At 41.8% G+C, this 27,316-nt stretch overlaps 1 protein-coding gene across 1 annotated transcript in view; it reads left to right on the top strand.

The window, feature by feature from the left end:
* Window positions 1–27,316, top strand: part of PLEKHH2 (pleckstrin homology, MyTH4 and FERM domain containing H2) — a 75,753-nt gene that overhangs the window by 3,150 nt on the left and 45,287 nt on the right. The window contains exons 2-8 of the mRNA XM_048483004.1: window positions 4,227–4,355; window positions 16,405–16,467; window positions 18,750–18,899; window positions 19,037–19,120; window positions 21,624–21,705; window positions 24,088–24,270; window positions 25,963–26,939. Coding sequence (XP_048338961.1) covers window positions 4,233–4,355; window positions 16,405–16,467; window positions 18,750–18,899; window positions 19,037–19,120; window positions 21,624–21,705; window positions 24,088–24,270; window positions 25,963–26,939 — 1,662 coding nt within the window. The 5' untranslated portion in view covers window positions 4,227–4,232. The remainder of the gene's footprint in view (window positions 1–4,226; window positions 4,356–16,404; window positions 16,468–18,749; window positions 18,900–19,036; window positions 19,121–21,623; window positions 21,706–24,087; window positions 24,271–25,962; window positions 26,940–27,316) is intronic.

The following is a 27,316-nucleotide window of genomic DNA, read 5'->3' as shown; positions in this document are numbered from 1 at the left end:
CCACTTTGTACTGACTATTTCTGAATGTTTCCTGGAATATTGGCCACTATCACAAAGATCCTATGCCTGAAACTTCACTGGCATTGTGTTAAGATACTAAGGAGTTTGCATCTGAAGGAGGGAAGAAAGAAGCCCACAATAACACACAAGACACTGTTTTTGTGGAATAAAACTGGCCACAGCTTATTTATTGGTTTGCTGGTTGAGGAAGCAGAGGAGCAGTATAGGGGACAGATCAAGTCAGTGGGCAGCACACTTGCTTCCCCCTGTGACATCCTTCCCCCAGGCCCAAGTGCTGGGGAACCAGGTACAGCAAGATAGTGGGAGCCATTTGGGTGCTGGCCTCTCAGTGAATATCCCCTGGGGATGCAAGCCAGGGCATTCAGCACAGCCTGGGCTTGCAGCACCAAGACTCAACCCACCCCCCAAGGCCCCTTATGGGGGCCCCACTAATGGAGAGGGCCAACATTCAGGCTCCTCCTTCCTGAATGGATCAGTCCCCACTTAGCTGTGACAAAACAAATAGATAACAATTACCCTTTAACAACCGAGCATTAATGCCTGTGTACCTGTTTCCTACTGTGTTCTTGCAGGTAGTAGAGAAGTGAAGCCATTATTTTCAATTTTGTTTGCTAAAAAATGAAAGCGCAACCAATGGTTTGTTTAAAACTAGTTTATTTCAGAACATATTTTTATATTTTGGCCCTTGAAGAGTACATATTTTTCTTAACTGGAAAAATGAGCTACTGTTACAAGATGTAACAAAGTTCTTCTATGTCGTGTTTGTTTACATTTTGTATTGGGAAAGTATTTAGGGCAAAACCTTGACCTCACTGAAGTCACTGGGTGTTTTTCTTGTGATTTAAATAGGAACAAATTTTCACTCTGTCCTCAGTATAAATATTCATTACTGAGTCGCTAATGGCTCCAATGCTGTTTCAGCCCTATTTAGTAAAGCCTTACTTTTTCTATTCTCCTTTTTAGATGTGTCTTTGGATTAGTGACTGTAGAAGCTGTTGTTGGATCAGGGCCTTATTACATTTTTTTTGGTGGTAGAAGCCTTCTAAAATATCTTTTCTTCCTTAAAAAAATCATTTTTTAAGCAAAATCCACCTTTTAGCAAAATCCACTTTCAAACAGTTGTGAAAGTGGATTGAAAGTGCATTATTCTGCATGTGCAGAAGGAGCCTGAGTGTTTTGAATCTTATGTCTATTTAAGTATATTTAAGTATAGGACTTTAATCCTTCTTTTCCATTCCTTATCCCGCCAATACTGCTAACCCAAATCTATTCCAGATATTAATCTTCCAGATCATGTTTTGCTTTATAAATAAAATATTAAAATTAATCATACACATATTTAAATAAAAATACACTGTATCCCAGTCCATTGAATACTGAGTAACAGCCCAATTCAGAGGCAGGCATGGACAGCCCTGCTACTGAGCTGCCCCACTACCTCCAGGGGGCTTTTCAGTAGCACAAGGAGGGGAAAAAAGACAAGCAACCCTCCACACTGCCAGAAAGCCCTCCACAGGGCTCCATGGACCTACACTATCCAAAGTGGTGATGTAGGTCAGAACCTGGGGCCCCAGCACATCCAGAGGGAAAACTGAGGTGGAAGCTGACTAATGTTGACTCCACTCCTGGCCATGCCTCTGGAATACTTCTGTTACCTTGGCAGTGGCATGGGAGTTCTGATGTTGCACTAGGTGCTGCATCTAGGTGTCCTGGGAGGCTGCAGTGACCACCTGCTGGCAGATTTGCCTCTGTATTGGGGTAAGTGCCCCAAGGAGGACATTTCCACCAGCATAGGGCCATGCTGCCTCCAGGAGTCCCTTCAGCCCCAGCCCTACTCTGGATTGGGCTGTAAAATGTTTGGAATTCGTTTTCCGGGTCATAATTATAACCTAGCTGTTTGACCAACCAACTTAGCTCATAAAAGTCAGTTTATTAAAAATACTGATCTAGTTAATGTGCTGGACTAGAATCTGGGAAATGTGGGCTCTGATCTCCTCACTGCTGTTATACTCACTGGGTGACTTTTGGCTAGTGACTTGCACTCAGACTCTGAGCTCTTTTGAGGAGTAGTGGATAAGAATGCAACAGACAGAGGGAAGAAGAAGAAAAAGCAACACAGAAGGGAAAATGTGTGTAGGTTCACAATGCTGAATCAGAACACACAGGCAAGCCAAAGTGATGAACTCATTTATTTTTCCCCTTGAGGACTTGAACAAGAGACGGGAAGTCATTGACTCATAAGTAAGATCATTTACTGTGGAACTGTAAACAGCATGTATTGTGCCAGTAAATATTTCCACAGATCTTTGCTTTTTGGGAAAACCAAAGCAAATAATTTGCTATTGATATGAATAAACCTTCTACAATAAGTGTGGTTCCACTCATGCTTTATACAAGTGAACCTACACTGTATCTCAACTGAATATTGTTTCTTGGAACCCTTTAATACAGTTCCTCAGGACCCCCAACCCTAACATTTATCCATTTTACAGATGGAGAACACTGATGCAGAGAGTCTTAGGCGACCCCTGTGAAAGGGTCATTCGACCCCCAAAGGGGTCTTGATCCCCAGGTTGAGAACCACTGTTATAGAACATCCCCCAACTCACAAATCTGAACACAGCAATGGGCCATGCCACATGGCAGAAATAATTTTTGGAAAACATTTTCAAAATGCTTTCAAAATGTTTTATTAATGCTATGAAAATATTTTATGGTGTTGTATCCAGTCCCCCCAATTGGGGGAAACATCATCACTTTCAATGTTATTTTAATTGGGGACCCCAGATTCTCCCTTTAAGGTGGATTTAAAAGAGAATCTGGGCTTCCTAGTTTAAACAAGTGATGCTGGAATCCACCACCAAACAGCATCATTTTCAATGGTGTTTAAACAAGGAAGCCCAGATTCTCCCTTTAAATCCTCCTTAAAGGGAGAATCTGGGGTCCCCAGTTTAAACAACATTGAAAGTGATGCTATTTTGGGGTGGATTCTCCCCCACCCTGAAACAGCATCCCTTTCAATGTTAAAACTGGGGACCTCAGATTCTCCCTTTAAATCCATGCAGAAGGGGGTGGATTTAATAAGAATAAGAATAATAAACTGGCAGCTGTGAAATCTACAATAATAATAATAACAACAACAACCTTTATTAGTCATTGAGAGAATAAAAAAAGAAAGAAAACAAGCATTGGCAGGAAGGGAGTGGATTTAAAAAGAGAATCTGGGGAAATTTAGAGGGTGCCTGTTGTCAGGGGTGCAATTATTAAGATAGCAGCACCAAACTTTCAGAGTATCTTTGTGAGACCCTATTGATGATACCACCCAGGTTTGGTGAAGTTTGGTTCAGGGGGTCCAAAGTTATGGACCCTCAAGAGTGTAGCCCCCATCTCTTATTAGCTCCCATTGGAAACAATGGGGGTGGGGGCACTCCTTTTGGGAGCCCATAACTTTGGACTCCCAAAACCAAACCTCACCAAACCTGGGTCATATCATCAGGAGAGTCTCCCAAAAAATCCCGGAAATTTTGGTGCTGCTAGCATAAAACCTGCGCCCCCTGCAGGCCAAAAACAGAAAAAACACTGAAAATACAAAAAATCCCACAAACGAACCTGCATTTTTGTCGCCCACCACAAGGTGGCACCCTGGGCAGCTGCCCACTTTGCCTAATGGGAGGAATGCCTATGGTCCAAGTACAAATCTCTTTCCACTCTCATGATTCTGGCACATCAGCATCTTCACAGGTAGACATTTCATTTTGGAAACAGTTGGGGCAAATAGTTGCCTACCCTGATGTAGTGATTATTAGTTTAAAGATATAATGTCATTATGGATTTAACTGTAGTATTGAAAGTCCAGGGAACCAGTATAAATTGTTGAAGTTTTCCTTCCTTAGCAGGCGTCAGACTGTCCCATACTAACTGTATATAGTTTGTGCAAAGTCTACAATTAGCATACAGAAAATTTAAATATTTAGTTTTGGCATTGTGAATGTTCTTAATAGCCTTGAGGAAGGCTTTTATTTGCCTTTGGAACATCTTAAACATCCACTTTTCTAGTTTTATTAAATTTGTTTAATTAAGATGTGTAAGAACATGTTTTGTATCTACCCTGTTTTCCATAACATTCCTTTATTTATATATCAAGTAGGAAGACACATGGTTATGTTAAATAATTACCTTTATGAACAAATATTTTCTCCACACAGCAAAGGATGGCAGAGTTGCTAGAGCTTGAAGGAACAATAAACTGGAAAGAAAGATGCATAGCTCTAGAGTCTCAACTGATGAAGTTTCGCCTTCAGGCAAGCAAAATTAGAGAGCTGTTAGCAGAGAAGGTACGTCTTAAATGTTGCAAGATAATAATATTTATTATTAGTTAAGCAACCATAATTATCTTAATTATAAATTCTGTTGGCTCTATGGCTGCCTAACATGTAATCTGGTTCGTTTGGCAATAATGGATCTCTAGATTTGTGGTTAGGGCTGCTCTTCATTTTTATCTAGGGAAAATGCAATGGAAGCAGGGTTGTAGCCTCTTGCACCAACTCTGCTAAGTGATAATTGATCAGCTAAGTGATCACAAACATTTTCCTACATGCATAATCATTTGCTAAATCAAAAGCTGATAGCTTAAATCTGGTGCACATTTAAATGGCATCAAAGTGTACTCTGAAAAATGGCATCAAAATGTACATCTGTTTGTTCTTTGTTGATATAATGACGTTAGAATTAACACCCTTATCCTTCTCTTTCCTGTCAAATCACAGTTGACTTATGGAGACACAGTAGGGTTTTCAAGGCAAGAGACATTCAGAGATAGTTTGCCATTGTCAGCCTCTGTGTCTCACCCCTGGTACTCTTTGGAGGACTCTTATCCAAATACTTGACAGGGTTGAGGTGAATGTGTGTGACTGGCCCAAGGTTACCCAGGAAGGTTCCATAGCAGAATGAGGATTCGAACTTGGGTTTCCCAAATCCTAGTCTATTAAGTACCTTTATGTTCATAAGCTGGGGAAAGCATTGTATCATCACAGGTACATGTTACTTCACTTAATACTCAAAATATATTACACTCATGCCTGAAGAATACAATCTCAGGGCAGGGGCTAGGAAGAGCTGAACTGACAGATGATTCCCCAGTAGTAGTTAATACGAAAAGAGGTAGAAATGATGGAATACAAGCTTAGGCCCCTTCCGCACACGCAAAATAATGCGTTTTCAAACCACTTTCACAACTGTTTGCAAGTGGATTTTGCCATTCCGCACAGCTTCAAAGAGCACTGAAAGCAGTTTGAAAGTGCATTATTCTGCATGTGCGGAATGAGCCTTAGTGTTTTCTTTGTCTTCATATTTACCCTTATACTGAAGGCACTCTCTTCCTTCACACCATGGCAGGGGTGCAGCTACACAAAATGGCACCCAGGGCAAGAACTAAAACTGCATCCCCCTCCAAACATCAGACACCCATTTTTGAGATGACTGTATCAAAACAGACCCACCAAGGAAATATGCAGAGGCAGGCAATGGCAAACCACCTTTGAATGCCTCTTTACTTGAAAATCCTACAAGGGTTGCCACAAGTTGGCTGCAACTTGATGGCACTTTCCTCCTTCACCAAGTTTATGGGAAGTCAACCTTGACATGAAACAAACTGTATAATTACTTTATTATTTTTCTCCAGTGTGTTTTTAAGTTATTTCTTTAAACGCCCAATACAATTGTTGATAGTAAAATAAAAGTATCTTTGTGTTCTTGCACTGGAAACATTGAGCCTTGCTTCTCTCAAGATTATGTATAGCATTTTTTAAGCCCTTCACAAATATTATTTCAATTACAATGGACCCAGTATTAGCCCTGTTTTGCATGGGGGGTGTTTGAGACTGACAGAAAATGATTTATCCTGGCCACTAACTGAGTGTGTGGTTGAGGTAAGTAGTATGCCATGCACCGGTGTATATATACCACCTCTGTGTTAACTCCATTTTGTTGTTTCTTTCTGGAACTGAGTCACCCTCTTTTTGGCATTCCAATATATTCAGGCTAATTCACACATACATTTATTCCCATTCCTTGATGGCTGCATTTGTGAATGATGGCTGCAGGTATGAATGTCACACCAGAAGCATAGCTTTCAATATTAAACAATGTCTTTTCCCACATACCACTGCTACACCTGAGTTCTCCCATGTAGAACATCATTCTCTGAGCAGGGCCTATCATCCTGCTGGCCTGGCTCCACAACCTATCCTATGGGTTCTTGGAGCAGTCAGAAACTAAGGGGCACCAAGAATCCTACAGTGTAATCTCAAAAAGATTTTTCTGGGAGGCAGCCCCATTGAATTGACCCAAGTAGACTTGCTAAGGATGATGCTGTTAATCTCCATTGGCACCAGTGTAGGAGGATGCAATATGAGACCAGATCTGCTCACAGTGATGTGGTTAGATCCTGTTGGACTGTGTATGTTTGTGGGGGGGAGGTGAGGATGCATGGCATTTGTGTATATTTCCCCCTGAGTTCCACCCCATCGTCACAAACAGGGAAGAGGGAAGGGGCCTCCCTCTTCCCCTCTCCAGCTCCCCCAAAGAAAGAAAGGGGAGAGGGAGGGAAAGAATGAACAAGAGAAAGAAAGAAATGGGGGAGGGAAAGAAACAGGGAAAGAGAGAGAAACAGGGAAGAGAGGGAAATGGAGGGAAATGGAGGATAGAAAGAAAGGGGAGAGAGAGAAATGGGGCAAGGAGAAAAGGGAAGAAGAGAGAGAGAGAAAAGGAGAGAACAGGAATGGGAGAGAAAAATGGGGGAAGAGAGAGAAGGGGGTGAGAGAAATAGAGGACAAGAGAGCTTCAAGGGATAATGTCACTCACATCCCCTCCCCACTGCCACCACAAAAAAGTATCTGATTTAAAATTAAGCTTACTTCCAGGTGAGTATGCTGTGGGCAGGAGGAGACTGGGGTGGGGACAGGGCAGGGAGGACATTCCTTCTCTGACCTTTTCCCTGACCCTAGTCTTCCTCCAGCTATCACTCACCAGGAAGTAAAGTAAGATTATTTTTAAAGCAACTCAGGCTTTTTTGGGCGGAAAGAGGAACATTTGTGCCACATTTCTCTCCCCTCCTCCACTGCAGGATGCAGGAGGAAGAATCAGCAGGGAGTTCAATGCTCCAGCTCCTACGGGGAGGGGGTGACTGGTAGCCAGAGACGTAGCAAGGGGGAAAAGTGCACGGTGTACTGGTGCATCCCCGCCCCACCCCTGGAATGCCCACACCACGCCCCCACAGGGGCACACACCAGGTGCGGGGCGCCCCCCGCACCCTTGGAGCTACACCTCTGCTAGTGGCCAAACATGCCCCAACGTGATGCAGGAAAGTTGCACCTGTGGCTTGAGCCCCCTCTTCGCCCCCAAGACCCATGTGCACCATGACCATCTGCTCTGTGAGGATCTGCTTCAATGTATATCTCAGAATTTTCAGGATCTGTTGTTTAAATAATTTGAATTTGAGCTTGTTAAGGGTAAGCAATGAATATACTCAATAAATACATAATTTGGTATGCACCCAAATCCAAGTAAAATGAACACTAAAATAATGTGTCCTGGTTGATACATTTTTATTGACTGAGTTGAAAGATAAGTTTTGTTGAGTTTTATTTTTCCCCTAATATGGTGTTTCTTTCCTGTGCAAGTTTTAAGTATTCATGTGTTTCCTTTGAAGATGTTTGGAATAGTTTAGCTGTTCATAAATTAAGAACTGTATATCATAGTACTTTTTGTTTTACAGATAGGTTATATATACCATTTGGACTGCAAGGGTACTCTGTGGCTGTTCCAGACACTCAGGGATAGGGGAAGAATTGCTGCTGCATCAGTGGACATCACAAAATGAGTAAATTGCTAAATATGTAGTCACTGATGTCTGGAGAAGACCTGAAATAATATCTGAAATTTAAAAAAATGTCTCCTGATAGCAGGGACAGAGAGAGGTCATGAGTACATAAATTGTAATGCTTCCCTCTCCCATTATTCATGCCAGTTGAACATGTTTAATTAAAAAAGGTATTAGGAGAATGTGTACCATCATGAAGATTTCCCCCCCTAGAAGGTCATAAAAGCTGATAAAGACATTCTTGTCTTCAGCTGTCCTCATTAGTACCAGTGAATTCAGCTACAGCCATTACTGGCTTTAGAGTATTTTGAAGGCAAAGTCAGAACTGAGGGACCACAATGATTATTCTTAATTCAGAGGAGTTACGTGTAAGCAATCATTGGTTTTGGATTTCGGTGGCCATTGGATGGGCTCAGGGTGGCTTACAGCAGTCAAATGTACAATATTAAAATCAACAATAACATTATCAATGTCTAAATACCTTGGTGTCTCATTTAGGATTGTAAACAATCAACTAGAGGGAGGAAATGAATTAGCAGAGAAATAGAACGTTCTTAAACAAAACTAACAAAAGACACAAAGTAAAAGGGAAGAGGGGGGAGGGATAGGGGAAGAAATGGGAGAAGGGATGTCAGCTAAGTTGTGTAGTATTTCAGCCCTTGACCAAAAACCTGATGGGTCAGCTCTGTCTTACAGGCCCTGCAAAACAAGCAAGTCCTGCAGAGCACATGTCTCAATTGAGAGAGCATTCCACCAGGCCTAGGACAAAGATGAAAAGGTTCTGGCCCTGGTTGAGGACAGCCAGACATTTTTCAGGCCAGGGACCACCAGTAAATTGTTTTTTTCTCAGAGTGGAGTTCTCTTTGGGGGGTGCATTGGAAGTGGTGGTCCTACAGATACAATGGTCCCAGACAGTTTAGAACTTTAAAGGTTAATACCAAAACCTTGAGTGTAATTTGGTGCACTCTAATCTGGGGAACCAGGTTTGATTCCCCGCTCTGCTACTTGAGCTGTAGAGTCTTATCTGGGGAACCAGATTAGCTTGTGCACTCCAACACATGCCAGCTGGGTGACCTTGGGCTGATCACAGTTCTTTGGAGCTCTCTCAGCCCCACCCACCTCACGGGGGGAGGGAAAGGAGATTGTAAGCCCCTTTAAGTCTTCTTGCAGGAGAGAAAGGGGGATATAAATCCAAACGACTACTCCTCTTCCTCCTTCTCCTTCTCCTTCTCCTTCTCCTTCTCCTTTCCTCTCCTCCTCCTCCTCCTCCTCCTCCTCCTCCTCCTCCTCCTCTATTCCTATCTTTATTTTGTCCTGTTCCATTAAGGCAGATCTTTCAACTTTTAATTGTTCTTTAAATTTCTGTTTGATAAGCTGGCACTTAGTGGGAAATGCATTGCCTTTTCCAAAATATGCATTTTTCTTTTAGCTAATGCACAAAATAATAAAAATGATAGCATTTTAGTTCGTATCTATCTCTCAGGACATGATCTTACTTAAAACAGGTTTTTAGTTGTAACCTGGTGAAAAGTAGTAAATTTGCTGATTATGAAAACTGTATAGCTATATATTCGTCTGTGTATAGCTATTCATATAATCGCTAAAGAGAATCTTCCAGGTCATGTATTTTGCATGACAGTTGCTTGGGCACACAAAGAAAGGAAAGCCCTTTGTGTACCTTGCATCAGCAAATTTCAATTGTCCTAAATAAATTTCATTGAATAACTCCAAGTATTAAGAAAGATAAAGATAAAATTATTTTTGTTTCTCAATCCTGTGCATATTTTTTGAAATTTCTGCCATTTTCTCTGTCGACCCAGTGTCTAAATCAGTGATGGTGAACCTTTTCGAGACCGAGTGCCCAAACTGCAACCTAAAACCCACTTATTTATCGCAAAGTGCCAACATGGCAATTTAACCTGAATACTGAGGTTTTAGTTTAGAAAAAATGGTTGGCTCTGGAGGTGCACGTTACTCAGGAGTAAGCTTGGTGGTAGTTGGTGGCTTTGCTTTGAAGCAAGCGTGCAACGCTTTGAATGGGTGAATCACAACCCTTGGAGGGTTTACTCAGAAGCAAGCCCGATTGCCAGCAACTGAGCTTACTTTCAGGTAAAGGATCGCGCTTTAAAGGTAAAGGACTGCTTCCCCAAAACTAGGTCTTAGGTTTTTAATGCTAATAATCTCCTTGAAATAATTACACTATTATCATACTGGGGGCCTGGCGGGGGAAGGGGTGTGTGTGATGGGAGAGGAAAGTAAAACTTTTGCTTTCTGAAACCCAATAAACCCCCACCACAAGATAGAAGTAAAAAGGCAGTCAAGGAAGGCAATCCTAAGCAAGAATGCTGTGCGAGGGGTGGGATAACTTCAGGAAAGCTAAATTGGTGGAGCAACCATCTGATCTGTGGTTTTTCCTTCCTTCCTCGCAGCACTTGTCTTCCCACAAAAATACAGCAGGAACAGAAAAATAAAAGCAGTTCTAGCAAACACCTTGGTGTGCTTTTAAAGAAATCCTAAATGCATCTCGGTTCCTCCTCCCTAGGCTTGATCTGCCCAGGCAATTGGCAAAAAACTTGGGTCTGAGCATTTCCCCGGTGTTTGGAAAGGCACACGTTTTGTTTGTTCAACCCCTTGAGCAGCAGCACCCAGCCTGCTCCAGCCTCCAGCAGGTCCTGCATGCACCTGCAGCTCTGCCCTACACTGCTCCAGCGCCTCTGTCCCACTCCTATGTCTCCGCCCCACCCCCTCGAGCAGGGGCCAGCCTGCTCTAGCCTCCAGTCCCACATGTGCCACTCTGTGTCTCTCTAGCATCTCCGCTGCCTCTGCCCCCCCCCTCGGGCAGCAGCCACCTGGAGCACAGGCACCAGGCCTGCCAGCCGAGTCCTCCCTGCTCGCTGCAGTTGTGCCCAGCAGCCCAGCCCAGCCTAGATGTGGGGGGGCGATTTTCCTCCCCCCCACATGACAAACTCTGTGCCCACGTGCCCACAGAGAGGGCTCTGAGTGCCACCTCTGGCATGTATGCCATAGATTCGCCACCACTGGTCTAAATTAAACAAGTCCAAAAAGCTTTATCCTTTCCTTACAGGGAAATGCCTTTGTACCTCTCAATCATTGTGGTTGTATTTGTCCAGTGCTACAATACTGTATTTGAAAATTCATGACCAGAATTCTATACAATATGCAAAATGTGGCTACACCATAGATTTGTGTAAAGGCTGTAGGATATTTGTTTTCATGGCTCCCTGTCTCCTTATATTATGTTACAGTCATCCTACAAGGAGACCATTTCATATTTGAGAAACTATAGGTTTCTTTAGGTTTTTAACTATTTTGTCTAGCATTTCAGGTGAGCTTCTTTCATTTTTGTGTGTATGTGTGGAATGTTATTTTGTTATGATCTATGCAAGAAGTGCCATTTTTGAATGTTTAGAAGGGTATCTTTAGCTTCTTTTGAGGTTTTTTGCATCCTTTCAATAATAGTTGTTTTCTGAAAAATGACTATAAAAACAGGAAATAGCTGTAACTTATTTTAGAATTTCTGTCCTTATGCCTTATTAACAAAAATGACCTAACCTGGGAGAAAAAGTATGTGGAGAGTGAGGAAGAAGCGAGAATGAATGGACAATGTACTAGATTCTTAGTCTTGAGACTAAATATGGAAAAAAATATCCTCAGTAATCATCTTATACACTGGAATAGTAGAACAGCATATTTCCCTCTGCTTTTGAAAATCTGTTTTGCATCTTTATATAGTACTGTCCATAAGCTTGTATTTTTCTGTTTTAGGAGTTGTTGTGTTTTTAGAAGTTTGGTGCCACAACCGCAAAACTGGCATGCTATTCCTAACAAGCGTAGAAGAACTATCCAGATCTTCCTTGTCTGATTATGTGACCTCTTCCAAGTGCATTAGCAGGGACTCCTTTAGAATTGGCTTAGTTATTCAACTGGTTGCTTTTGGTGAATAAAAAATTCATCCAGGTGAACAAGCAGAAATGTTTTTCAAAAACAGAATTATCTTATATTTATTAATGCAGGAGTATCAAATATCCCAAATATTTGTGGGCTTCCTAGAGATAGCTGGTTAGCCATTGTGTGAAGAGAATGCTGGACTAGATGGGCATTTTGTCCGATTTTGCGTGGCTCTTATATTCTTAAATACAGTAGTAATAATAAACCTATTTATCACTGAGGTGACCAGAAATATTTCTTCTATTCTGTTGAAGAAATCTGCAGGACATCAGTTTGTTGTTGCTTTTTATCTTTCAACAGTTTTTTCCCCTGAAGGTCTATTTTTACATTTTTGTTCACATGTGGCTTTTCTCTGTTCATTGTTGGAACTAAAATTTGCTTTAAAAAGTAATTTGATTACTATCAGATGTAGAGCAGTAATTTCCAGTGAAAAAGGTATTTGTCTGGGATGTGTTACAAAACTGGCTTTATTTTTGTTTGTTTTCCCCCTTATTGATAGCTTTTACTTTTTAAAAAAGTCATATAATAATAATATGCATGTTTTCGTGGAGCACCCCAAAGAACACAGGAGATATCTAAAATAATTTGGCTGCTTTGAAGTGCAGATATGTGCACATGCTTTTAATGTGCTCAAGCTTTTAATGTGCTGAGAAGTGACTAAGAACTCAGGGATGCTCCAGGACTCTGCCTTGCTAACGGTGAAGCAGGTCAGCAATTCACTCTATGGCATCCGACAGCCTGGAGTACGAGTCATCGACTTGCTCATCAAGGATGCCAGTGGGCTTAGGGTCCTGCAAAGCATTCTGGAAACCAAGTGGATCCATAAGTCTCTGTGGGTGAGATAAAATCTGCTAGTTGTCTAAACTGGGGTAGGGTGGTAACTCCACCCAAACCCTCAGAGTGAAATGGTCGGACATGGCACTCTACTAATAGGGGATACAACCATATATATTTCCACCCCAAAAATCAAATCTGGGTGTGACCTGCTTGATGTGTGGGGCCAGTGTTGACAAGAAAGCGGCCTAGCGTTACCATGGATGACACGAGATTCACAACCACATGGCACGAGACCGCATCCCCATGGACGTTGAAGTCTCCCAGGACAATAAGTCTAGGGAACCTCAATGGCCACTCTGAGATGGTCTCCAGCAGCTGGGACAGACTGCCTGCCAGTGCGCTAGTCAACCGGTGCACCAGAAGGATTACCAGCCTCTCCAAGGCCCCCCACATCAGACCAACACACTCTATCCTGGAGATTGACGGTGCAGGAATTTCCTGAAAGGGAATAGAATCACGGATGAAGATTGCCGCCACCACCACCACCCCGGCCCTGTGTTCGGCATTGGGGAAGGAACGCGAAACCTGGGGGGAGGGGAGTGCAATCAGAGCAATTGTCTCGCCCTCCTTAACCCAGGTTTCCGTGACAAACGCCAGGTCCATCTTCTGGTCCTCAAGATAATTCCCGAGGACATTGAACTTATTGTTTATTGAGAAGCACCAATGATGAAGCAGGGAGAAAGAAATGTGCTGCTGCACATTTAAAGAAGAAAAGAAGAAGGGGGGAGGGGGGAAAGGGGAGGAAAAGGATATGGAGGATGAATATAAAGATGTATGATATAAATCTGTAACAATCCAAAATATCAATAAAAAAATTTAAAAAAATGATGCAGCAGGGAAGATCACTTGCCCACATCCCTCAGATCTGTGAATAGGAATCAGGTCAGAATGAGGATGAATTATATATTGTCTCAACCCCCTTCTCTCATTAGGCCTCATCCTATCAGCATACCTTCCCCGCCCCACAGGAATGGGATCCCCAACCCCTTATCGGCCCCCATAATGGCCAGTCTCTCCCCAGGACTCTGGTCCTCACTAATTCTCAACTAAGTTGACACAAAATCAGTGACTACGCGGCCATATCTAATGAGCCAAACTCTAGCACATCAACTGAACTAATCATAACTACTACTAATTCCTTATTCATCCCTCCCCTCCCCTCGTACAGTAGAAAATTCCTATGACAACCTAAAAACACAATATTAAATAACTCTTTGAGGACTGAACTAATCCAAACTTACAGCTGTCTTAACAAGACTAGCTAACTACTACTAGGGAGCTATAATAGACTATGGTAAGCAGGTTCAGGTTGTATTGCTTTAAGCAGGCGTCTTAGCCCTGCTCTGTTGCTGCCGTCATCTTGGACCTCCAGCCCCATTTAAAAACCCCAAACCACAGGATCTGTTTCCTCAAAAAAAGGCCCATCCCCCAACCAGTCCCCAAACAGGCAGCATCCTTTGGCTACTGCTGCTGCAGTGTCTTATAGAGCTGCTAGGCCCCCACCCTCCACAGGTGTTTCAAATGGGGTGGGTGGGGAAGGACTCTCCCTCCTCTGGGCACAGGTGCAGGCCACAGCCCATCAGGTCTTGTTCTGCTGGCAGGTAAGCAGGCTGTCTTGCAGGCAGGACTGATTAGAGTAGAGGGAAAATGCATGAGGGCAGAAAATTAGCATCTGCAGTTTGGGGGTCATAAATTTACTCAAGTTCAGCACTTTCCTCCTGAAGTTTGTTTGTGTGAAGACTGCCACTCTTAGGTCACCAGCGAAATTACCTGGAAGATTAAAATGTTCTCCCACTGGTTTCTGAGTGTTGTGGTTTTTAATGTTGGATTATGTCTGTTTATTCTGTTGGTTAGGGACTGACCCATTTGTCTGTTGTAGGAAGTGAAAGGGCATTGCTGACATTTGATGGCATGTATAATGTTGGAAGGTGAACAGTGAACCTGAGATGGTATGGCTGGTGTTGAGGTGCTAAATATGGAATTAAGCATTGAGATGATTTTTTTCCTCTGGATCAGGTTTACCCTAAATGAGCAGGTTTGTGGATTGGGACTGCTGCTGGACCTGGACCTACTAATAGAGAAGAAGGTGGCAGCATTGTTAGCAAGGAATGTTTCACCAGGTTTCACATACAAATATGCCAAACTTAATTTCTTCCATCGCTTTTCCATACTGATTGATGTTCTCTCTGGTAGGTTGTTAATTTTATTTGAAACATGAAAGGAATTTCCTTTTTCTACTTGTGTTGACATTTAGCTGTTTTTGGACTTGGTTCATTTTGCATTCATTTCAGTGGTATTAGAAGGGTTTAACAACAGTTAGGGTTGCACTGTTTTATCTTACCTTTAGTGGATTAGTCAAGAAGCACCAGATTCAAATCTGAGGCCCTTTCCACACGGGCCTTTTACAGTGCCCTAGGGACAGCAAAAACACTGTCCCTAGGGAGCTGTTCGCATGGGGGGTGCAGCTGCATTGCAGCCGCACTGCCCTCGCTCCCCCCCAGCGGTGCAAAGCCCTGAGCGAGGTTTTTGAAAAACAGCGGCTTCCAGCCGCTGCTGTGCGAACGGCAGCGGCTGGAAGGCGCCATCCCCCCCTTTCCTGATCGACGTACCTTCTCTGCGACCTTTCAGCATGTCGCCTGGGCCTGGGGACACGCCCCCCTGCCCTGCGACACCAGAGCGGTCGCGCAGGGCACGGGGGCGTGTCCCCTGTCCTGGGTGATGCGCCGGAAGGTCGCAGGGAAGATACGTCGATCAGGCAACGGCGCAGCGCTGCGCCGTCTTCCCTGCCTTTACCGGGACCGTTCATACGAACGGTCCCGGGGGGGTGTTGGCGTCATATACGCCCACGCACCCCCCCAGCGTGGCCGTGCGGAAGCGACCTCAGTTTAGCCATTAAATCTCTACCTGGCCTTCAGTGAACTGCTGACTCTGCACTTCTGCAATATGAGGATAATAATTCTAGCCAACTGTATAAGGTTGTTTGTAAGATTTACCAAGTTACTGTATGTTGATTTGTTTACAGCCTCATCCAGGGTGAGGCTAAGGGAGTTGTTCAGGTGGAGGGGCCATATGCCAGTGAATTTGCCCTTTCTGGGCACTTACCTCAGTGGTTGGGTAAAGTTGCCAGTAAGTGCCTCCAGAGTGCCATGTCAGACGCTCCTGCACCCTTGCCATCATGGCGGTGGTGTTCTAGAGGCATGGCTTGGGATGGAGCTGGGACTTAGGTTTACACCACCCTTGAGGGGCTTAAGCCCACTGAATCCAATGGTAGGCATTTCAGATGTGGGGAGGAGTTTTTTTGCATCCCTCCATTGCCAAAAGCTGTTTGGAGGTGGCAGGGTGGTGCCGCAGCATCAGTGCCCCTAGCCACCCTAGGGCTCTGGTTTGGGCTGCTAATCACTTAGGGTAGTGATATTCAGCAATTTTAGAGTACATGCAGCCTTTTGACATGCTGGGAACACTGTGTCCCAATGTGGCATTTGCTTCAAGATTCAGGAAAGTGGGCACAACCCTGGCTTTTCCCTTAAAAAGAGCTACTTCAGGAACAACAGGTGAGCTGCAAACCTTCCTGAGGTATAATCCTTGTGCCAGAGATGAAACTGATTTGGTTGGTGGTGGGGATAATTTGGTTGAAGATGATGTTATAAATACTTTCAGTAGTGGCTGTCAAGGAGCTTATATCTTATATCTCTTTACAGATGCAGCAGCTTGAAAAACAAGTCATTGATGCAGATCGTCAAGCAGAAAAAGCTTTTCAGCAGGTATAATGCATCTATGATGGATTCACTTTTTCATTTATATAAATATATAGAGGTCAGAAATATATAGAACATGAGAGGATCTTTGAACCTTAAATGGTTTTATTTGTATCTTTGAGAGGAATGTAAAAGTCAGGTTAGCAGAATGTCATAACATGAACAAGGGTTATGACAGAAAAACAGGGATGAGAAACTTACCATGGTTATACACAAGTGATATTTTGCCATTCAAGGTATATCTACAGCAGTTTACATAGAAGTGTTGATACTTTTATCTTGTACAGAGATTGATTTCTCTTGGCAGTCACTGCTTTGCTTCACAAACATAACCTTCTTCAAACAGGAGTTCTTCAAACTGTTGGAGAAGTTTGGAACATATACATAACTTTCCAGTTTTTGTCTTTAAATTGGCCTGGAATAACTTTTTTCACTGGAGCTATTTCCCTTTAAACATGTAGGAATCAACCTTTCAGCAATCCAGCTATTTCATTTTATAACTGGTTATGAATCCTCTTTGATCCTAAAACCAGAGTGTGTTCCACTCACTCCAGAGGGGATTCTTCTACCAACAGCTTGCAGCCCATAGCTGTTTCCAAATCATCTATTAAAAGCTCTGATTCAATTGTCATTTCCTGAACAGTAGTCTAGGGATGTATAACACATCAACATCAAATTTGGCAATTTTGGGGCAGGGCTTATTGGAAGGGGGCTGGACTTATAGGAGCTTGTATTTGGGCCATTGTAGAACATGTCTGATAGGGGGGATACTGGTGCCCTTATAGAACTTGGAAGGGAGAGTGTCTGATTGGGAGATACCTGTGCCAATGTGTTTGTATCCCCCAATCAGACATTCTCCCTTCCAAGTTCAACAAGGGCACCTGTGTCCCCCAATCAGACACTCTCCCTAGTTCTACAAGGGCATCAGTATCCCCCAATCAGGCACTCTCCCTTCCAAGCTGTACAAGGGCACCAGTATCCTCCACTTAGAAACTCTCCCTTCCAATTCTAAAATGGCACCAGTATTCCCTAATCAGACACATTCTACAAGTTCCACAATGCCCCAAATATATGCTCCTATAAATCCAACCCCTTCAAATAAGCCCCGCCCCCAAAACTGTCAAATTTGATGTTAATGTTGTATGTTTCTAGACTACTCCCAACTGCCAGTTTCCTGCCATCCTTAGAATTCCATTTGAACTGCCTGTCAATCAAGGGAGTTCTATAACTGGGGCAACTTCTTAAAATGCAGCTGTCTGTCACAGCATATTATATGCAATCTAAATGTACTGTTTCAACACCCTTAATGTAGAAATGGAAATGAAGAGGCAAATACATGGACTGACATATGTATATAACAATATGGTTAATTCTGTATGGGACTGACGACTTCATAAATAGCAGTTGGTTCAGCAAAGAAGAAAATGAGATCTAAGGGAATTAGGCTCTTTAGAAAGACATCAGTGATTTTCTACAATGGAGCCTGGTTGGTCCTGCTGTCTTTCCATGTCTTTTTGCAACCTTCTAATGGCAGCCACGTGAAACCCAATTAATAGAAGCAAGGGCCCCTTCCGCACACGCAAAATAATGCGTTTTCAAACCACTTTCACAACTGTTTGCAAGTGGATTTTGCCATTCCGCACAGCTTCAAAGAGCACTGAAAGCAGTTTGAAAGTGCATTATTCTGCATGTGCGGAATGAGCCAAGGAGAGGCAAGGAGACAATCACATGTGAGAAGCCATCTTTAAGTTTCATTAGCACAATATATTTCTTATACTTTTGTCAGGGTAAACTAGAGTTCAGTTGTTTGGCTTCTGTACAAAATTATTTGCTTATCTATTTCACAAATATATAGTTAACTGTTAAGCCAGAGCTACTTATATAAGAGGAGGCAAAAACTAGGCTTGGGCTCATTCCGCACATGCAAAATAATGCACTTTCAAACTGCTTTCAGTGCTCTTTGAAGCTGTGCGGAATGGCAAAATCCACTTGCAAACAGTTGTGAAAGTGGTTTGAAAATGCATTATTTTGCGTGTGTGGAAGGGGCTTTGGTGATTCGGTAAAGCTGAATCACCCCAAAAAATCCATATTAGGTTTTGTTGGGTTTTTAATTTACCGGAAAATGTACCCAGGCTATTTGTCATTCTATTGCCCATCTAGTTTAAATGCTTGTTTTGTTGTTGTTTGGATGAAAACACAGTTGATTTCAAATTAATTATCTTTGAAATATGTGTTGTTGTTTGCATGTTTAAAATATTGTCTGTGTATAACATCTATTTTACTTCTAGGTGCAGATTATGGAGGAGAAGTTAAAAGCGGCTAATATCCAAACTAGTGAGTCAGAGATGCGGTTGTATAAGAGGTGTCAAGACCTGGAGACTCTGGTGCAAGAGAAGGATGACATTATTCAGAATCTGGAAGAACAGCTTGGAGAGCAGGTGAGAAATTATAATGTTGCTAAGTTATTTTATTGCCATTTTATTACATTTATAAGAAAAATGATATCTAAGGAACCAAGGAAGTGGAAGATTTTATACTGTATGGGTGTCAAAAGGTTTATGTCTCCTTGTTCCAGAAGCAAATAAGAATACAAGAGGCCAAAATTATAGAAGAAAAAGCAGCTAAAATAAAAGAATGGGTGACCATCAAGCTCCATGAGGTGAGTCTTTGCTAAATGAATAAAGTGTGCAGAATATTCATGACCATTTGAAATTATTGCAACTGCTGAAGTATAAATAGACGGTAAATGAAATATTTGCCATTTCTGGATATCAGGTCATTCGCAAAACAAACCACGCAAAACAAATCTATAGAAAGCCAACTGATACAGACTGGTAACTCTAATCACCACCCATGACAAAAAATAGGCATCATCAAAACTCTGGTAGATGGTGCAAAATGGATCTGTGAACCTTACCTTGTCACTGATGAACTGAATCACGTAGACTGGGGTCTGCAAGCAAATGGCTACTCCACAACAGAAATCAGAAGAGCTATAAAACCAGGAGAAAAATACAGGACTGAGTGAAAAACAGTCCCCTGCAGGGAAGGTATTTCTACCATACATCAAAGGGGTCACTGATCAGATGGGAAACATGTAACATAACCTTCAAACTGTCTACAGACCCATCAGAAAAGTACAAGAAATGCTACAGTCAGCAAAGGACAAGAGAGACCCCCCACCTTACCTCTGTTGGAGTCTGTTGAATGCCATGCAACTGTGGACAACTATACATAGGGACAAAAAATGCAGCAATCTGAGAAGAATTAAAGAGCATGAAAGTTCCTGTCGACTAATCCAAAATGAGAAATCAGCAGTGGCTGGACATACGACCTTACTTGAAGACACATAAATTCTTTACAGCACTGATAGCTGCTATGTCAGACTGCACAGGGGAGCCTTTGAAATCCACAAACACTGGGACAGTTTTAACAAGAAGGACGAGAGTCTGAAAATCAACAAAATCTGGCTACCAGAACTAAAAAACACCAAAACCAAAAACCAAAGACATTCAAATGCAACTGCAAATGATCTCTACCCAGACACATGCTAATGCCAGCCATAGATGTGGGCAAAATTATAAAATTATTAATTATAAAATTATTAATTATAAAACAAAGCACTTGCATGTAGGAATGTGAGAAGGCACTTTTAATGGGGGACAGGATCTGACTGGGCTTTTATCTCATTCTTCCCAAAAACCTGTTACACAAACTGCCTCTTTTGTTCACATAAAGCAGTTTGTGTTCCTCTTAGAACCTTTAAGCCTTTGTAAGCATAGTTAAACATAATGTGTTTCCAGAAGTGGAAGAAGGCAAAGAATGTTTAAATAATACCCCTTTCCCTCAAAATGAAGCAGTTGGTCCAGCAGAATATCATATGCACCCAAAGGAAGTTAGTATGCAATGTAGACCTGTGTAAGGATACTTGGGGATGAGGTTTTTGCTGCTTAAACAGGAACTAAAGGGGAGAATGTAAAATATACTTCTCTGTCCAACGAGAAGAGAAGAGTCATGATAAAGGAACCCGTTTTCCTGTTTTTGCGTTCACATGCATCCGTGCAGGCAGCGATTGGCGCCTGCAGAGACAATCCAGGCTGCTGTTGTGCTTTCGCACAAAAACATGTCTATTTTTTAATTACTTCCCACACATGCGGAGCTACGCAGGCTTGCACAAATGAACCCCCACAGCCATGCCGATGTCCCACAATACAACCACCTGCACCAGTGTAGCTAGGCAGATGCAAGCCGCAATTTTTTAAAAAAAAGCAAAAGGGAGGCAGATAAAGCTCCTCCTGCCTGGCTTTTCACTCAGGAGCGGCTCCAGCCAAGGATTTCTGGAAATGATTGCTTGTTTAGTGATTTTCAAAAAACCTGGGTTGTGGGAAATAACAGGGGACAGACTCGTTTTGAGGGTGGATCTGTGCAAAGCCCCCCCACATGGGTTATTTAGCATCCTACACTCATTTTTATTGGCCCATGCAGAAGGGGCCAAAGAATACTAACAGGCTTTGGTTTTGTATAAACCTACTTTAGAAGCGAAGAATGTACCAAGAGCTGCTACTTTCAAAGTACAATGAGTACACATTAAAAGATCGCCCTGCTCTGTCATTAGTAGAGCAGTTAAATACTTGAAGCTGTTTCATTCTGCAGTATATCTTGATTTGTCAAGGTCAGTATTTACTCTGACGGGAAGCATCTCACCCGGGTCCCAAGCAGCTGTTGCTCACATCATCTCCTACTCAGTTTTCTGTCTTGGGAATGCAGTTGTTTTGCACCTCTGAACATTTTGTTCCAGCATTGCATCATGTAAATACACTTCATAGAGTTTATGATCTTACAGTTCTAGAAAGCTGGGTGGTCTTCCCATTAGTATATTGCTATGCCTGAAATGGAGATGAGTTGGGACTTCTTAGGCAAACATAATTTCCCTTTTTCATTGAAAATGAAATATTTCTAAAGTTTATAGAGTTCAGAACCTGGTGTTCTAAAAGACATTCAATTACCGGTATTGTTTTTCTCAGTCATAACAAAGATAAAGTGCAGTTTGAAACACTGTCTCATTCTTACATCATATATGTGATAAAATAAAATTACAATATTATTTTAAACACTGCATTTTAAGTGTTACGTAATAGAGGCTTGTGCAAATATGCTTTCAGCTAGAAGTGGAAAATCACAACCTTCACATGATCAGTCAGAATCAAACTGAAGAACTAAGGATATTACAGACTAAATTGCAAGGTAAGGAATGGAGTTATGCTGACAAAAGGTTGAATAATTGTATTCTGTGTTACTATTTATATGAGTAGGGTTGCAGACTATCTTAACAAAAAGTGTCTTTGCACTGATAAAATCAGTAAAAGCACAAGTAAGTCCCTGAGAGTAAGTCCCGTTGAGTGGACTTGAGTAGGGCACTAAGTAGAACTACTTTCTCAGTCAAACTGTAGATAAGCTGAGCTACAAATGAGAATACTATAAAGGCATGAGAAGCAAACAGTGGATTTTATGTTGTGCTAGAGGGGACTGATATTTCCTGTTAAGTGAAGTGCATCTTGCATACAGGGAATACAAGCTACCTTACAAGGCAGCGGGCTACAGTGCCAATGCTGCACTACCCCACCGCTCCCATAGAGGCTTTGTGGCAGTGTGGGGAGGCTCACAAAATGAAAAAGCCTCCCTCCCACCGAGAAGCCAGGCCACTCTCATGCTCCACCCCCGTTATGCTGGTGGAGATGGCAGGGGCCCTGGGGTGCTGGTGCAGCATTCCAGTACGAAAGGGCAGGATCACACCTCCGCTGGGATAAGTGCCCTGGGGAGGGTGAATTCACCAGTATAGCAGCCTGCTGCTCCCAAGAGCAGATTCGGATGGGGCCCTAACTATTAGTTGCATAAAACAAAACAAAACCCCAGTCTATTTCTAATCATGCTTTAGATAAGACAGTAAGTGTGTTTGTGTAATGATGATGGTGGTTGGACTTTTCATGGGAGAATCAGATGGCAAGCAGGGTATAAATCTGAACTCTTCTTGTTCTATTACAAGTGAGAACTTTAGCATGTCCTTCATCCCTGCATTTGTGTGAAAGGTTCAGGTGCAAAGGCCAAGATATCTCCCTATGATATATATAAGCCCTATTTCATTAATGGTCTTTGTTGTACCTTGTTTCACAGAAAGATAGAACCTCAATGTTGAATTAATCTGCAGCCACTTCTTGGACCTTTGTATTGAAAGAAGGTGGTAGACATCTTAGGAAACCAGGAAAAAATGACAAAATTGGATGGTTTGATTTTTGTAAAACCAATGGGTGGAGAAGAATCCCTAGGAGCAGCAGTGGCGTAGGAGGTTAAGAGCTCGTGTATCTAATCTGGAGGAACCGGGTTTGATTCTCCGCTCTGCCGCCTGAGCTGTGGAGGCTTATCTGGGGAATTCAGATTAGCCTGTACACTCCCACACATGCCAACTGGCTGACCTTGGGCTAGTCACAGCTTCTCAGAGCTCTCTCAGCCCCACCTACCCCACAGGGTGTTTGTTGTGAGGGGGGAAGGGCAAGGAGATTGTAAGCCCCTTTGAGTCTCCTACAGGAGAGAAAGGGGGGATATAAATCCAAACTCTTCTTCTTCTAGGTGATCCCAAGCAAAATGCAGTGAAAACCACTGTGATAGCCCAAGGATTCCAGAGATACAAGTGTTTTTACCCAGGGTGGCTATTTTGGAAAAACTGGGGGAGAAGAATCCTCAGAGGTCACTAAGCAGAATGCAGTTAAAACTGCTGTGATCGCCCAAGGGATTCCAGGGATACAGATGGTTTTATCTGTGGCGGCTATTTTAATATCGGGACTTTTTCCCTTCAGCGGATGTGCACTACTTTCACTTTTTCTAAACAATTCAGAGCCACATTTTTATCTTTTGGTGGGACAGAGTATAGCTAGGATAAGAAGGTTCTAAAAATTTTTCTAGCTGTTGGCCTCCTACTTTCCCTAGGAGAAGACTGTACTGGTAGGTAGGCTGAACTCTATCGCTTGTTGATTTTGTTTTATATAGTGCTTTATATATTTATTTATTACTTAGATTTATACCCTGCTCTACCCCCGAAGGGCTCACAGCAGCAACAACATTAAAAACTATTACAATAAAACAGAAACAAACGTAATAAATAATTTAAAACAGTATAAGAGCTCAAAAACAGATGGCCACTTTCACTTACTTTATCTCCCCCTCCCCCCCAAGCCAAAACAGATGACAAACAGATGAAACTGATCTGATCTGCCTTACAAGCCCTTTTATGCAGAAAACAGCAGAGAATTTTAATAAATATGTTTGCTTTGATTCATAAATAAGCAGCAGAAAGGCTTGCAGAATCATCCTGTCTTTCCCATGTACTTTGCTCTCTGTGCTACATATAAATAAATGTTATATATTCTCTCTTACTTAGGGTCACTTTCCCTAAAACATTCATGTTTCACGAACAAACAGAAACACCAGATTTTGACTGAATCATAGGAAGTGTTTCAGAGAACTTTGGTATCTAATATCAAAGGACTTGTTCTTATTTTTAAAATAAGCAGTCTGTTTGGTATATAATACCAGGAAACATTTAACCTCTTTTCCTGAAATATATCTACACAGATCTTCAGGGAAAGAAATCTGTTCCTTCAGCACAAAAACCTGGAGAAGGCCAAAGACTGAACAGTTTGACCTTTGGATGCTTTTTAAACAGAGCAAGAAGTCCTCAACAAGTCACTAAACCTGAAGATAGAAACAATTCTTCATTGAAGCTAGCTGAATTTAGTGAAGGCACTGGCACACCAGGTATTTTGGGTATAGTTTTAATGACCTGCAGACCAATACTAAACAGATTTATGTGAAAGCTTCTACTGCAGCTTCTACTTTTACTTGCTTTCTTGCAATCCAAACTACATAAACTGGTGCTCTTGCATTTAATTAAATTGTAAAGGATTTTGCTTTGCTTTTCATGTTAATGTTAGCTGTATTTGTATAGGGGAAAAGCTCAAGTCTGAAGTTCAGTCTCTTCACTGATTGGTAAGGACCATTTCTTAACCACTGCCACTGACTTATCTGTGATTACATCAGGGAGATTGGTAACTCTGGATCTTAATACAATACAATAAACCTTTATTAGGCATAAATAATTCTGCATACAGTATGTTTGTATGATAAACAACAATACAACGAGGAATCCAGTACACAAAGTTAGGATGAATTATATATACACAAACTTTCTGGAGACCTATTGTGATATCCATATATTAATTAAAACCGATTTGAATGACTTCTCATGTTTATTACAATGATTTGAGCCTCAGACATTAAATCAATGTAATTTAGATGGTTTGATACAACTCTGGATCTTGATTCTTAAAAAACAAGTCATTTGGGGGGGGGGGGCTCCAACAATCTTAAAATGCCAATACTCTCTTAAAATCATTAAATTTTATATCTACTTTCATAAGACTGGCACTGCGTAATTTTCCTTCTTGGTAATTTTTTTTAATGAAACAAGAGAATTATCCCTTCCTTGTTATTATAAATGGGTATGAAGGTTGGTCAATGAAGAAAGCTGACAGAAAGAAAGCGGATTCATTTGAAATGTGGTGTTGGAGGAGAGTTATGTGAATGCTGTGGACCACCAAGAGACAAAGAAATGGATGCTAGACCAGATGAAGCCTGAACTGTCCCTCAAAGCTAAAATAATAAACGTGAGACTGTAGTATTTTGGTCACATTATGAAAAGAAAATAATACTAGGAAAAGTTGAAGGCAGCAGAAAAGGAGAAAAACCCAACATAAGATAGAGGGTTATAAAATTAAGCATAGGGTAGAGTGAACAAAAATATCTTTTTCTCCTTCTCCCAAAATACTAGAACTAGAAGGCATCTAGTGAAGCTAATGGGCAGTGAATTCAGGACAGACAAAAGGAAAAGCTACTTTACTCAGCAAGTGATTAAAATTTGGAATTCATAGCCGGAGGCTGTCACGATGATCTTGGGCATAGAAAGTTTTAAAAGGGGACTCAGATAGCCACTCACTAATAGACCTATCCTCCATGAATCTATCAGCCATTGTGACTAAATTGAATCTCTACATTTAGAGGTAATAAATCTATGACATTTAGAAACATCAGGGAAATCACTGAAATCCAGGAACATCAGGAAAAGGCCTTAGCTTCTATGCACTGTTCTTGGCTGTCCAGACTAAACGGTTGGCCACTGTGTGTGAAACAGGATGCTGGACCGGATGAACCACTGATCTGATTGAGCAGGGCTCTTCTTGTGATGTTTTGTGTATTTCCATCAAACATTAGACCTCTGAGATGAAGGTTCTAGCATCTTAGTAATCATACTGATGTATGTTGCTATTTCCGGAAGTTAAAACATTTTGTGAGTTTAAAATTGGTATCACTTATACATCTTGATTTACAAGTTACATTGCGTTGTCTTCATTTAAAATAACTTTCCAAGTGTGTTATCTGTTGCTTTTTCAGAGAAAGAAATACTGGAAACATCCCTTGCTGACCAGCTGTATGGGAATAACAGAAGCTTGAAACCACTGCAGCAACAAAGCTCCTGTTGCTCTGAACAAAAGCAGACAGTAAAGTCAAAAGATCATGACAGCAATTTATCTAAGAACTCTTGCATTACAGTAAGTGACTGGAGTTCTGATGAGGAGGAAGGAGGTAAAGGAAGACCCAAATCCAGGTGTGTATCTACCCTTTCAAGTCATACATCTGAAGAAGGAAGAGGCTACAGTCGAATTGGAAGTGAAATGTATTTGACAGCGTCAGATGACAGCAGTTCTTTTTTGGAAGAAGAGAGTTTTGGAGCTCAGGGGAACACACCCAAAAAGCTGTACTCATGGCAATCAGGGTGCCCATGGAAAAGTCAGAATAATCTAATTGGAAAGAGCAACTTGGAATCCTTCAGTGAAAAGAAAGCCCATGATAGTTTTTCGGATGAGCTGAATAAAAGATTTCAGACACAGAGACTGGATTATTCTTCATCCTCTAGTGAGGCGAATACTCCAAGTCCAATTTTAACTCCTGCTCTAGCACCAAAGCATCCAGCATTGATTCTGGCAGCAGGCTTTCAGACTAATAGACAGTTGAATTCTTCCTCTAATCTTCCACCACCAAAGCTGAGAACTCCCAGTGTCTTTACTATAAATGCTGCATTGGCGAAAAAACATTTCAGTCAACCTCCACTGTGTTCGGACAAAATGTTTGGCAGAAACAGAAATGCTATAAGCATGATACGTCCTTTTAAGCCTCAGGAAACAGACATAGATCAGGTGGATGGGGAAGGTGCAGATGTTTTAGAGAAAATGGAGATTACCTGCAGTGAAGAATTGTTTACTTATGATACCTGTGATACTCAGTGTGCAGAAACCTTGGACTCTAGTGATACAAAGAAATCTACAGGCAATAAACCTCCTACTCCACCACTTCATCGATTCCCCTCTTGGGTAAATTCTGTTATATATGCTGACTTTCCTATTTGTTAGGGCAGAACTTGACATCCTGTGTAGCTCTATGGTTACTTTACTGACTTAAAAAATAGATTACATCAGTGAGGAAATAAGCAGCCTCCTATGGGGAAAGGGGGAATATTTTACACACCCCTTGTGTTGTTTTCAAGTTAAAGATCCCCCCCCCCCCCCCCCGAGTAAAAGCATAATGGAAGATGGTACTTTTTGCAGATAAAAATGTGCCTGGGGAAAAGATAACTATCCCTCTGCCCTGAGAGCACTATTTTTTTTAAAAAAATAGTAGATAAAATAATCCTGGAACTACATGTAATGTATATTTCCTGTATGTTAACTGTTATAAGTTTATTCAGAGC

Source organism: Sphaerodactylus townsendi, linkage group LG01 (genome assembly GCF_021028975.2).
Source record: "Sphaerodactylus townsendi isolate TG3544 linkage group LG01, MPM_Stown_v2.3, whole genome shotgun sequence".
Taxonomy (NCBI): domain Eukaryota; kingdom Metazoa; phylum Chordata; class Lepidosauria; order Squamata; family Sphaerodactylidae; genus Sphaerodactylus; species Sphaerodactylus townsendi.
Note: the sequence above shows the minus strand (reverse complement) of the source record. Positions and strands in the feature narration are given on the sequence as shown.